General features: G+C 48.2%; 1 protein-coding gene across 1 annotated transcript; it reads left to right on the top strand.

Moving 5' to 3' along the window:
* Nucleotides 1-266: 266 nt before the first annotated feature.
* Nucleotides 267-7,285, top strand: LOC137560905 (vitelline membrane outer layer protein 1 homolog). The gene is made up of 3 exons (XM_068272064.1): nt 267-431; nt 4,991-5,097; nt 6,663-7,285. The coding sequence occupies exons 1-3, from the start codon at nt 279-281 to the stop codon at nt 6,844-6,846; spliced, it is 444 nt and encodes a 147-aa protein (XP_068128165.1). The 5' UTR covers nt 267-278; the 3' UTR covers nt 6,847-7,285.
* The last annotated feature ends 7,026 nt before the right edge of the window (nt 7,286-14,311 follow it).

The raw sequence follows: 14,311 nt of genomic DNA, 5'->3' as shown, positions 1-14,311 counted from the left end.
AATAGGTTTAATATCTTGATAATGAGATCTTTAAAAAAAAATGTGCTTGTCACATGCTAGCGGCTTGGCACGGACTGTGGTCCTCAATTACAGGAAAGGTACATGTTTGTTTGCAGGTGGTGAGCACACCCAATATTTTTGGGAAGCCTTTCAGCCTATAAAAAAAAAAATCAGGAATTTCCCAAGCAAAGTCCATTGGCCGGCCGCTGGTTAGCGCTGTGTATATAGAGGAGCTGTGGGGTCAGTTGTCAGAATTCTCCACTGAAGATAGAAAGAAGATGTTGCTTACATTTGCTGTGGCGCTGCTCCTGCTACAAGCCACGCTGACCTACAGCGACTTCATTCAAGTAAAAAACGGGGGTCCCTGGGGAGACTGGGGATGGACAGAGTCCTGTCCTGAAGGCACGTCTGCTAGAGGTTTCAGTCTGCTGGTAAGTGGCCGAGGCAGTCTACCCTCTTTCAGGGCCAGTTCTAGACTTTTTGTTGCCGGAGGCAAACTTGTAAGGATCCCCCCCCCTCCCCCCTGATTTGGAATGATCGCACAGCACCCGACAATTTACTCTGCTTCATTGTTCCCACATGACATGCTGCAGCTCAACACAATAGCACATTGGCTGGCTGAGTGTTTGTCAGAATCAGAATCTTTATTTCGCCAAGTGCGACCGAGGTCAAACCTGGAATTGGTTGTGGTTCACATGGCAGTGGCAAACAGGCAATAGACAATAACATAAACAAGCAAGACAGTCATAGACAATAGCAATAATACAAGCAAGACAGGCAATAATACATCAAGACAGGCAGTACCTACACATCTTTAACGGTCTATGCAGTACAATATGCGGTTGGCTCATGAGCAGAAATCCTCCGGATTTGGATATTGTGCTGCTCAGGGATAAAGTAAGTTCATTGAAAGACAGGGGCGTTTCTAGGGTCCTTGGAGATCGGGGGCACCTGTGGGCACTAGGTGGGTGGGCGCGTCACAAAAATGGGCGTGACCATGAGGTGAGTGGGCGTGCCCATGGGTGGGGCCAAATGTACATGAACTTAGCAGCGGTGTAAGCTACAGATAACGGGCCTGCCCATCGAAATATTGAATGGAGCCCCCTGTCCTTGATTTAGATAATTTACAATCAGTATAGGCATAGATCAAAGATGTATACGCACATACAATTTTGATTGGTCAATCACTGACCAATTTTACCACCCCCATGCAGTAAGTGGGCCAACAGACAATTAATTTGATGAACAGAGCTAAAATTTGCTAATGAAAATTGTATGTGTGTACCAGGCTTTACAGCTAATACTGTACATACTGAAAGTAGCAGGGATCAGCATACAATACAGCTGGTTTACAATCAGTAAAGGCACAGAGTAACACCTTATACTGTACACACTGGAGGTAGATCAGCACACAGTGTAGGCACTAGAGAAAAGCGTATACTGTACATACTGTAGGCAGCAGAATTCAGCACACTGCAGCTAGCGCACCGAAAAATATGAGGATCACGTTGTGCGGCGCGCCGAAAAATAGGTGTGGCCATGGACCAGAATGTGGGTGTGGTAACTGGCGGTGATGCTGCGACCTGGCTGGTGGTAATGCTGGGCTGTTGAAGTAAATGCTGGCCTGACTGGTGGTGATGCTGAAGCCTTTTTGACAGTGATTCTGGGCTGGTTGGCTGGTGGTGATGCTGGGCTGGCTGGCCTGGATAGTTTAGGGAGTGACAGGTGCCCCCTAGTTAAGGTATCGCCAGGAGTCGCCCCAGTTTAGGTAGCGACAGAAGCCCCCCAGTTTAGGTAGTGACAGGGGCCCCCCAGGTTAGGTAGTGAGTGACAGGGACCCCCTGGTTAGGTAGTGAGTGACAGGGACCCCCAGGTTAGATAGTAAGTGACAGGGACCCCCAGGTTAGATAGAGAGTGACAGGCGCCCCCCAGGTTAGGTAGTGAGTGACGGGTGCCCCCCAGGTTAGGTAGTGAGTGACAGGGATCCCCAGGTTAGATAGTGAGTGACAGGGACCCCCAGGTTAGATAGTAAGTGACAGGGACCACCAGGTTAGATAGTGAGTGACAGGGACCACCAGGTTAGATAGTGAGTGACATTCGCCCTCCAGGTTAGGTAGTGAGTGACAGGGACCACCAGGTTAGGTAGTGAGTGACAGGGACCACCAGGTTAGGTAGTGAGTGACAGGAACCCCCAGTTAGGTAGTGAGTGACAAGGACCACCAGGTTAGGTAGTGAGTGACAGGGACCACCAGGTTAGGTAGTGAGTGACGGGCGCCCCCCAGGTTAGGTAGTGAGTGACAGGGACCACCAGGTTAGGTAGTGAATCACAGGGACCACCAGGTTAGATAGTGAGTGACAGGGACCACCAGATTAGGTAGTGAGTGACAGGGACCACCAGTTAGGTAGTGAGTGACAGGGACCACCAGGTTAGGTAGTGAGTGACAGGGACCACCAGGTTAGGTAGTGAGTGACAGGGACCCCCAGTTAGGTAGTAAATGACAGGGACCACCAGGTTAGATAGTGAGTGACAGGCGCCCTCCAGGTTAGGTAGTGAGTGACAGGGACCACCAGGTTAGGTAGTGAGTGACAGGGACCACCAGGTTAGGTAGTAAGTGACAGGGACCCCCAGTTAGGTAGTGAGTGACAGGGACCAGCAGGTTAGGTAGTGAGTGACAGGGACCACCAGGTTAGGCAATGAGTGACAGGGACCCCAGTTAAGTAGTGAGTGACAGGGACCCCCGTTAGGTAGTGAGTGACAGGGACCCCCGTTAGATAGTGAGTGACAGAGACCCCCCGTTAGATAGTAAATGACAGGGACCTCCAGTTCGGTAGTGAGTGACCAGGACCCCAGTTAGATAGTGAGTGACAGGCGCCCCCCATTAGATAGTGAGTGACAGGGACCCCCGTTAGGTAGTGAGTGACAGGGACCCCGTTAGGTAGTGAGTGACAGGGACCCCCGTTAGGTAGTGAGTGACAGGGACCCCCATTAGGTAGTGAGTGACAGGGACCCCCGTTAGATAGTGAGCGACAGGGACCCCCATTAGGTAGTGAGTGACAGGTGCCCCCCTCGCCTCGCAGCCAGCAGTGTCAGACCTCGATCAGCAGGCGACCCGACCAGATAGAGTGAGCAGCAGGCGCACCATGCTGTATATGCGGAAGTGATGTCACTTCCGCATATCAGCGGTGTCCGCTAGGTCCTAGCGCCTACTCTATCTGGTCACCCGCTGATTGAGGTCTGACGCTCTGGCTGCGGGGGCAGCCAGGGGGCAGCGGCGGCCAGGAGGGGGCAGCGGGCACCCCTGGGAAAAAGATCCGTGGCACCCCAGGACAGATTGGGGGCTCGGGTTCCCCCAAAATAGGGCTAGCAATGCCACTTTTGAAAGAATCAGCACCTTGAGTAGAGTTTTGCCAAGAAAAGCCCCGGTTAATAGCTGGGTTATTTACTGGCCCGGGCTCCAGTGTGCCTTGTCCAGGATAATTGGCTAATTTGACCTGAAGTGGCTAGCGTACCGATGAGAGGCAGGAGTTCAACAGGAGGGCTGCTTGGGGAAAAAAGGTGTCTCTACGCCTGTTAGTCCTTGGGTGAGTGGTCCTGTAGCATCGGCCCGATGGAAGAAGCTTAAAGAAGCAGCAGCCTGGGTGGGATGGGTCCTGGGAGATCCTGTTAGCCCTTGTGTTCATTCTGGTAGTGTAGAGGAGGTCTAGAGGTGGCAGAGGAGAGCAAATGGTCCTTTCCGCTGAGCTGATAACTCTTTGAAGCTTATACTTGTCACTGGCGGTTGCTTTTGCATACCACACGGTAATGGCGGAGCAAAGGGACGCTTCAATAGTGGCAGTGTAGAAGCTGGACAGCAGCTCCTGAGGCATACCAATTTTTTTTCAATTGGTGCAGGAAGAATAGTCTCTGCTGAGCCTTCTTCTGGATTTTGGTGGTGTTCTGCGCCCACCTTAGGTCGCTCGTTAGGGTTGGTGTGTGTGTGTGTGGGGGGTGTCTCCTGAAGTCCACGATCAGTTCCACTGTTTTGGCTGCGTTAAGGACGAGCTTGTTGTCCTTGCACCATCTTCAGATTCTCTCGGTCTCGCTGCGATAATTGTGTTCCCCCGCCTCACCTATGAGCCCAATGATAATGGTATCGTCCGCAAATTTAATGACCTTTACTGAGTCGGCGGAGGAGGTACAGTTGTTGGTGTACAATGAGAACAGGAGTGGTGACAGAACACACCCCTGTGGAGCTTCTGTGTTGGTCGTACTCACACTGGAGAAGCAGTTGCCGAGCTTCACCACTTCTGTCCTATTTGAGAGGAAGTCCTTTACCCACGCGCAGAGTGTGGTGCCAGCTCCAAGATGTGCCAGGTTGACGATCAATATGTTTGGGCAGTTTGTATTGAATGCAGAGCTGAAGTCCAAAAACAGGATCCTAACGTAGAAGTTTGGTCTTTCAAGGTGTTCCGTGATGTACGCCAGAATGATGTTGATGGCATCATCCACGGACCTGTTGGCCCTGTATGCAAACTGATGTGGATCGAGGAGGGGGCTGGCGAGGCACTTCAGGTGGGCAAGGACCAGACGTTCGAGGATCTTCATGACTATGGGGGTGAAGGCCACAGGTCTGAAGTTGTTGAGCTCTGTGTTGCCTGGCTTTTTTGGGACCGGTATGATTGTGGCCGGTGGCCCTTTTCAGACATGAGGGGACACTGCCTTCCACCAGGGACAATCAAACTGTTCACCCTCAGCCAGTCGGCGTCCTCCATTTCGCTGGAACGCGGGAACCGCCAGAGGAGCTTCCCGCTCCTCTGACGGTTCCCACGTTCCAGCGCTGGAATCCCCGGTAGCAGTATTCGACCAATTGGTCAAATAGGCTCTATAGGACCCAGAGCCTTCCCTCTCCTTAGGCAAGTATCATTTTTCTTTTCTGGTTACCAATCACTTTATCTGAAAGTTCATATTCTTATTCATATTTTCTTAATTTTTTATACATTTTCTTTTCAGGTTGAACCTGAAAATAGAGACAACACCGCAGTGAATTCCATCAAACTGTACTGCGCTGAACCTTATAGCACCACGGTTGAAGATACCATAACCTCTAGTGCAGCGAGGTAAGTTTACACATGCCTATACATTAGAGACGGCAAACTGAACATTATCATCTCACATTCTTTTTTTTCTTTGTTTGTGAAAATAAAAAAGTATTTATGGACATTATTGGTCAGGGTCAGACAGGTAAGGTGGGCATAAGGCCTAGATACGTATCAGGAGTGGGCATGGCCATGTGCTGGGTAATTTGTAATAGAGCATGTAAACAATTCATATCTTCTAGATATTCATATTTTACTTGGTTTACCACCTCAGACGGTGAATCGTAGTGTTGGTGTTTCATTTCAGCACAGCTGATTTGGAACACATGAATACCCCCGACTGCCACTGTTCAGCACCAAACAAGCAGACATGCAGCGGTGTAGCCGCATAACTACAAATCATGGGACCCCCCCAGCAAAACTTTGATGGGGCCCCCATCCAATGGTCACACCCCTTCCCTTGCCAAACCCCTTGATGACCCTCACAGCCTGGAGCCCCATCTCACAAGGGTCATAAAACGCCTACAGTTAAAAATGGCGCTGAGTGAAAAATGGCGCACCGTTCTGCCGATCATAAAACGCTATTTACTGTTTTAATGTAAATGAAATAAAATGGTAAATAGCGTTTTATAAAACATTTATTAGCGGAACGGGGCACCATTGAAAATGCAGGGGGACTAGTGAGGCAGCGAGAGTCGGGGTGGAGAGACAGTGGGACAATAGGCAGTGGGGGGGTTCGAGGAGAGAGGCAGCGAGGTGGAGGGGGATTAGGTAGCATTGGCATACATTACGTTGTCCCCGCCGGCGATCGCTCCTTCACTTTATAGTTAGCTTGCAGGAGTCCTGCATCCAGCCAATCACCATGTGGAAACTGAAGGTGCATGGTGATTGGCTGGATGAAGGACTCCTGCAAGCTAACTATAAAGTGAAGGAGCGATCGCCGGCCGGGACAAGGTAATGTATGCCAATGCTACCTAATCCCCCCTCCACCTCGCTGCCTCTCTCCTCGAACCCCCTCCCCCTGCTGCCTAGTGTCCCTCTGCCTCTCCACCCCGAGAGAGTCGGGAGTCGTGTGGAACGTGCTGTGAAGCCCGCGTAAGTGAACTCCTCCTGAGCCTGTCCGCTTGTGCAGTGCTGAACAGCCGCAGTCAGGAACATTTGTGTGTTCCAAATTGTTTATACTAAATCCTACTACCAACACTAGTGAAGACAGAGGCCAATTTTCATTAGTGAGGGAGAAGATTTGGAGCGAGAGTCCATAATAGTTTTCTTTGTCTTTCTGAACAAGTAATCGGTATGTACAGTATAGAAGTTTAGCTTTGCCAAAATGTTTGTGGAAACCTTCATGTTGTTGTCAAAGGTTAGAATTTTTTATAAATTATATAGAATTATTTTAAAAATAAGAGATTTTCTCAAAGGAATGTTGACGGCAAGAAGTAGAAGGCAAGAAAATGCACATTTGCCAAAATGTAATCGGCCCATCCTTGTTCAGGACTTCCGCTGGCTTTTTCTGCCCTATCTTCATACAGTATAATGTTCTGTGTTTCGAAGCTTCTTTTAACTGAGCTTTTTGTTTTTCTCGGCAGATGGGGACAATGGACCAGTGTAAAGTGGTGTCCCTTAGGGGACTTTGTGAGCTTCTCTCTTAAAGTCCAGAAACCCATCAATGGTGACAATACGGCGGCCAACAACATCATGCTCCAATGCTCAGATCTAACCATCCTGACGGGTGATGGAGGACGCTGGGGAGAGTTTTGGAGACTGGAGTGATATCTGCTATAGTGGTGTATGTGGAATCCGGACAAGAGTGCAAAGACCCCGAGGGTCAAAAAGAGATGACACGGCTCTTAATGATGTACAGCTAGAGTGCTGCTAAAGGAGATCTGTCCCACCACGTCACAGTGGGGGTGATATACTTGGGTTGAGACAAACCTAGGCTGCTTTTTTTTTTTTATTGTCTACTGTTAGGAGGTCATAGTTTGCAACTCTCACCTGAACAATATCAGAACATTGCAGAGATTGCTCAAAGGTTATCACGTTATGGTTTGTGCTATTGCAATTGCATGAAGCCCCCACCGCAACTCAAGAACCAATCATTAAGCCTGAAGTTCTTATCCTGGATGCTGAGCATGATTACACTCGTACAACTGATAATTTACTACATTTTGCTGTAGTGTAGGCAAATTTAAAAAATAAAATTTCAGGCCTAGTTTGCTTGCTCATTTTCTTCATCCCGGCTTACATTAGGAAATCAACCCTAGTATGTTAGCATTAACAGAGTCGGGACAAGGTCCTCCAGCACCCAAGGCTGAGACACCAAAGTGGGCCCTGCCATCCCTCCCTGATTGCTATTGGACTAAGAGGCGGCCCGGGCCCCCCCCAACACAATAATCTCTACTTATTTAATTCCCCACACTCTGAACATAAAAAAAGGAAACTTTGTCAGGAATCTTTATACAGCCATACTGTGGCTGTATAGCGATCCCTGGCTGAAGCGTTGTGGCTCCGGGAGGGTTTCCAAGGTGTCCATGCGCACTGCGTACGGACCCCCTGGAAACCCCGTCATGAAATTCATTGCTCTTTCTTTTGATATATGTACACTACCGTTAGGTTTGCTTCATTATCTGTCATTCACCGCATTTAAATGTACACTTTTTTCCTATTGAAACTTTAACCACTTCAGGACCACAGTCTTTTCGCCCCTTAAGGACCAGAGCCTTTTTCTCCATTCAGACCACTGCAGCTTTCACGGTTTAATGCTCGGTCATACAACCTACCACCTCCTTTTCTTGTCACTAATACAGCTTTCTTTTGATGCTATTTGATTGCTCCTGCGAGTTTTACTTTTTATTATATTCATCAAAAAAGACATGAATTTTGGCAAAAAAATGATTTTTTTAACTTTCTGTGCTGACATTTTTCAAATAAAGTAAAATTTCTGTATACATGCAGCGCGAAAAATGTGGACAAACATGTTTTTGATAAAAAAAAACCCATTCAGTGTATATTTATTGGTTTGGGTAAAAGTTATAGCGTTTACAAACTATGGTGCCAAAAGTGAATTTTCCCATTTTCAAGCATCTCTGACTTTTCTGCGCACCTGTCAGGTTTCATGAGGGGCTAAAATTCCAGGATAGTACAAATACCCCCCAAATGACCCCATTTTGGAAAGAAGACATCCCAAAGTATTCAGTGAGAGGCATGGTGAGTTCATAGAAGATTTTATTTTTTGTCACAAGTTAGCGGAAAATGACACTTTCTGACAAAAAAAAGAAAAAAAAAAGTTTCCATTTCTTCTAACTTGCAACAAAAAAAAATGAAATCTGCCACGGACTCACTATGCTCCTCTCTGAATACCTTGAAGTGTCTACTTTCCAAAATGGGGTCATTTGTGGGGTGTGTTCACTGTCCTGGCATTTTGGGGGGTGCCTAATTGTAAGCACCCCTGTAAAGCCTAAAGATGCTCATTGGACTTTTGGCCCCTTAGCGCAGTTAGGCTGCAAAAAAGTGCCACACATGTGGTATTGCCGTACTCAGGAGAAGTAGTATAATGTGTTTTGGGGTGTATTTTTACACATACCCATGCTGGGTGGGAGAAATATCTCCATAAATGACAATTGTTTTATTTTTTTTACACACAATTGTCTATTTATAGAGATATTTCTGCCACTCAGCATGGGTATGTGGAAAAATACACCCCAAAACACATTAAACTACTTCTCCTGAGTACGGCGATACCACATGTGTGGCACTTTTTTGCACCCTAACTGCGCTAAGGGGCCCAAAGTTCAATGAGTACCTTTAGGATTTCACAGGTCATTTTGAGAAATTTCGTTTCAAGACTACTCCTCGCGGTTTAGGGCCCCTAAAATGCCAGGACAGTATAGGAACCCCACAAATTACCCCATTTTAGAAAGAAGACACCCCAAGGTATTCCGTTAGGAGGATGGTGAGTTCATAGAAGATTTTTTTTTTTTTGTCACAAGTTAGCGGAAATTGATTTTAATTGTTTTTTTTCACAAAGTGTCATTTTCCGCTAACTTATGACAAAAAATAAAATCTTCTATGAACTCACCATACTCCTAACGGAATACCTTGGGGTGTCTTCTTTCTAAAATGGGGTCATTTGTGGGGTTCCTATACTGCCCTGGCATTTTAGGGGCCCTAAACCGTGAGGAGTAGTCTTGAAACCTAAATGTCGTAAAATGACCTGTGAAATCCTAAAGGTACTCATTGGACTTTGGGCCTCTTAGCGCACTTAGGGTGCAAAAAAGTGCCACACATGTGGTACCGCCGTACTCAGGAGAAGTAGTATAATGTGTTTTGGGGTGTATTTTTACACATACCCATGCTGGGTGGGAGAAATATCTCTGTAAATGACAATTGTTTGATTTTTTTTTACACACAATTGTCCTTTTACAGAGAGATTTCTCCCACCCAGCATGGGTATGTGTAAAAATACACCCCAAAACACAATATACTACTTCTTCTGAGTACGGCGATACCACATGTGTGACACTTTTTTGCAACCTAGGTGCGCTAAGGGGCCTAACGTCCTATTCACAGGTCATTTTGAGGCCTTTTGATTCTAGACTACTGCTTACGGTTTAGGGCCCCTTAAATGCCAGGGCAGTATAGGAACCCCACAAGTGACCCCATTTTAGAAAGAAGACACCCCAAGGTATTCTGTTAGGAGTATGGTGAGTTCATAGAAGATTTTTTTTTTTGTCACAAGTTAGCGGAAAATGACACTTTGTGAAAAAAAAAACAATACATATCAATTTCCGCTAACTTGTGACAAAAAATAAAATCTTCTATGAACTCATCATACACCTAACAGAATACCTTGGGGTGTCTTCTTTCTAAAATGGGGTCACTTGTGGGGTTCCTATACTGCCCTGGCATTTTACGGGCCCAAAACTGTGAGTAGTCTGGAAACGAAATTTCTCAAAATGACTGATCAGGGGTATAAGCATCTGCAAATTTTGATGACAGGTGGTCTATGAGGGGGCAAATTTTGTGGAACCGGTCATAAGCAGGGTGGCCTCTTAGATGACAGGATGTTTTGGGCCTGATCTGATGGATAGGAGTGCTAGGGGGTGACAGGAGGTGATTGATGGGTGTCTCAGGGGGCGGTTAGAGGGGAAAATAGATGCAATCAATGCACTGGGGAGGTGATCGGAAGGGGGTCTGAGGGGGACCTGAGGGTTTGGCCGAGTGATCAGGAGCCCACACGGGGCAAATTAGGGCCTGATCTGATGGGTAGGTGTGCTAGGGGGTGACAGGAGGTGATTGATGGGTGTCTCAAGGTGTGATTAGAGGGGGGAAATAGATGCAAGCAATGCACTAGCGAGGTGATCAGGGCGGGGGTCTGAGGACGTTCTGAGGTGTGGGCGGGTGATTGGGTGCCCGCAAGGGGCAGATTAGGGTCTAATCTGATAGGTAAAAGTGACAGGTGGTGATAGGGGGTGATTGATGGGTGATTGATGGGTAATTAGTGGGTGTTTAGAGGAGAGAATAGATGTAAACAATGGATTTGGGAGGTGATCTGATGTCGGATCTGCGGGCGATCTATTGGTGTGGGTGGGTGATCAGATTGCCCGCAAGGGGCAGGTTAGGGGCTGATTGATGGGTGGCAGTGACAGGGGGTGATTGATGGGTGGCAGTGACAGGGGGTGATTGATAGGTGATTGACAGGTGATCAGTGGGTTATTACAGGGAATAACAGATGTAAATATTGCACGGGCGAATTGATAAAGGGGGGTCTGAGGGCAATCTGAGCGTGTGGGCGGGTGATTGGGTGCCCGCAAGGGGTAGATTAGGGTCTAATCTGATGGGTAACAGTGACAGGTGGTGATAGGGGGTGATTGATAGGTGATTGATGGGTAATTAGTGGGTGTTTAGAGGAGAGAATAGATGTAAACAATGGATTTGGGAGGTGATCTGATGTCGGATCTGCGGGCGATCTATTGGTGTGGGTGGGTGATCAGATTGCCCGCAAGGGGCAGGTTAGGGGCTGATTGATGGGTAGCAGAGACAGGGGGTGATTGACTGGTGATTGACGGGTGATTGACGGGTGATTGACAGGTGATTGACAGGTAATCAGGGGGGATAGATGCATACAGTACACGGGGGGAGGGGTCTGGGGGGGGGGTCTGGGGAGAATCTGAGGGGTGGGGGGGTGATCAGGAGGGGGCAGTGGGCAGGGGGGGGGGGGGATAAAAAAAAAATAGCGTTGACAGATAGTGACAGGGAGTGATTGATGGGTGATTAGGGGGGTGATTGGGTGCAAACAGTGGTCTGGGGGGTGGGCAGGGGGGGGTCTGAGGGGTGCTGTGGGCGATCAGGGGGCAGGGGGGGGGGGAAATCAGTGTGCTTGGGTGCAGACTAGGGTGGCTGCAGCCTGCCCTGGTGGTCCCTCGGACACTGGGACCACCAGGGCAGGAGGCAGCCAGTATAATAGGCTTTGTATACATTACAAAGCCTATTATACTATTTCCATGCGGCGATCCGGGTGCTAGTAACCCGCCGGCGCTTCCGAACGGCCGGCGGGTTACTACGAGCGGTGGGCGGAGCCAGTCCCCGGCGGCTGATCGCGTCACGAATGACGCGATCGCCGCATAGCCACCCACGCAGCCGCCCCCGCCGATGGGCGTATTGCGGTCGTTTGGGCCCGGACTTTGCCGCCGCCCATCGGCTGGGGGCGGTCCTCAAGTGGTTAAAATCCATTTTCTCAAAAACTATAAGCTCTTTTTGAAAAATGTTTTTCCTCTTGTACCCACTGTCCCCATCCACATACCCTGCACATTTGGTGTTTCTAGCATAACATTTCATGCATTCAGAAAAAATGTAGTTTTGCATGCCCATACATTTTCACATATGTAGTCAGGCAGGTGCGTACCTAGAAATCACTGGGCCCTTCGCAAAACTTTGGATGCCCCCCCCCTCGCTTTCTGCACAGGTAAACTAAGAACCAATGTTATACAATTGGCTAGTGCACCCTGGAATGTGTTTTCCCCATGCAGATAAAAACAGACAGCAGTGAAGCACTGCAGCCATTTTCTCTATTAATTACAGTCGTTTCTGTGATAAACGTGTATGTTTTCACGTATACCGACACACATAGGGCTTGATTCACAAAGCGGTGAAAAGCCCCTCTTCACGTGTTAAAAAGTGCTCGTGCGCAAAGTGCTCGTGCGTGTGAAACGTCGCATTGCGGTGCGACAAAAATGGAGCACCCGATGCGCCTATAAGGTCGCACTGTTTTGGAAATCAACTCGCGCACAAAACTTTGCGCGAGTTGATTTCCAAAACGGTGCTAATCTAGTTAGCACCCTACTTAACACACCCAAAGTCTTTAGGTGTGCTAACTAGGTTAGCACCGCTTTGTGAATCAGGCCCATGGTGTGCAGAGAACGCTTACAGAAAACCGACAGATGAGTGTGCTCCCGGCCTTATTACATTCATTCTGTCCACCTCTGATAGAGCAGAATTGGCTCTGCAGACTTCTCCAGCATCACTGCAGTACACAGCACTTGGTGAGGGGTAGAGAGGTTGGGGGCTGGGCGTTGTACACAAGAGCCTGCTGCACACTGAATAGGGACTGTCTACAAAACTTTGTATGATTCGTTTAGTGGCTGAGCAGATGCAGTCATTAGAACAAATGTGCAGGGAGCAGAAATCTTTTTCTCTCCATGCCCGTAGTTATCAGTCTCTCAGGACAGGGAAAAGAAACTTCTCCCCCACAGGGCCCCCTGCTGCTTCTGGGCCCCTCTGCGGCTGCATCCCTTGCTGGGTCTATAGTGACGCCCCTGTAGTCAGGGATAGTTTCCTGGGCAAAAATGGTTGCAGGGTCCCATCCCAAACTTGAGATCTCTCCAGTCCCTGACTTGTGGGGCCTCTAAGGTGCTCAAGAGTCAAGACCCTGGGCAATTGCCCAGTTTGACTCCATGGACACACCAGCCCTGTGTGAACTGATTTGTACAAAAATGGGTTTCCTCCTCCCCAAAGACGTCACTCCATTTGGTGAAGATGAGTTCCCACATGCCCATTTATTTTCACACGTATTCTCATTTAAGTCAAATTGTTAATTTTGCAAAAAGTAGTTCCTCCCCCCCCCCAAACCCCCCCCCATTTGCCTCAAAATGTCTGGACCAGGCCCCGACCCTCCCCTGTGTTGCCAGCCTTCACCCGGAAGCAATACTGTGCAGTGCATGCTGCGGCTGCGCAGTTCAGGAGGCTGCATGTGAACCTGTGCACTTAGAAACCCTCGGCCACCACGTCCACGCTCCTAGTGGTCTCAAGGACACCATATATGTGCTCTCACAACCCGAAGACTGCCGGGAGCGTGGATGTGGCGGTCAAGGGTTAGTAAATGCGCGGCGCAGTATGGAATGTGCAGTATTGCTTCCAGGTCATAGATGGCCGGGGAGGGGAGGGCCCCGGTTTAGACAGTTAGAGGCAACGGGGGGGGGGGGGGGGGGGTTCTTGATCGAAAAAAAAAATATTTTCAACTTTCATTCGATTCGATCAGTTAGATCGAATAAAAGGGATAATCGAACATTTTTATTGTACCATGTATGGCCACCAGAAGTGTTTTTATCTGCATGGGGAAAACACATTGGTCCTCAGTTTTCCTGTTCAGAAAGGGAGGTGGGTGGGGGGGCCCTTCCAAAGTTTCGCAGGGGGGCCCAGTGATGTCTAGTTACGCCCCTGCTGGGGGCAACTTTACTACCTATACTAGGCCAATTTTACTGGGGACAACTATACTACCTATACTGGGGCAACTATATTACTATATTACCTATACTGGGGGCAACTATACTACCTATACTGGGGCAACTATATTACCTATACTGGGGGCAACTATATTACCTATACTGGGGCAACTATATTACCTATACTGGGGCAACTATATTACCTATACTGGGGCAACTATATTACCTATACTGGGGCAACTATATTACCTATACTGGGGGCAACTATATTACCTATACTGGGGCAACTATACTACCTATACTGGGGCAACTATATTACCTATACTGGGGGCAACTATATTACCTATACTGGGGGCAACTATATTACCTATACTGGGGCAACTATACTACCTATACTGGGGCAACTATATTACCTATACTGGGGGCAACTATATTACCTATACTGGGGCAACTATATTACCTATACTGGGGCAACTATACTACCTATACTGGGGCAACTATATTACCTATACTGGGGG

Source organism: Hyperolius riggenbachi, chromosome 3 (assembly GCF_040937935.1).
Source record: "Hyperolius riggenbachi isolate aHypRig1 chromosome 3, aHypRig1.pri, whole genome shotgun sequence".
NCBI lineage: Eukaryota > Metazoa > Chordata > Amphibia > Anura > Hyperoliidae > Hyperolius > Hyperolius riggenbachi.
This window is presented reverse-complemented; position numbering and strand designations above follow the sequence as displayed.

Excerpts from the sequence above, each read along its gene's own strand:
- LOC137560905 (XM_068272064.1), top strand. The coding sequence starts at position 279 with ATGTTGCTTACATTTGCTGTGGCGCTGCTCCTGCTACAAGCCACGCTG. Across the intron at positions 432-4,990 it reads CTAGAGGTTTCAGTCTGCTG|GTTGAACCTGAAAATAGAGA; the intron begins GTAAGTGGCCGA and ends TTTTCTTTTCAG. Across the intron at positions 5,098-6,662 it reads ATAACCTCTAGTGCAGCGAG|ATGGGGACAATGGACCAGTG; the intron begins GTAAGTTTACAC and ends TTTTCTCGGCAG.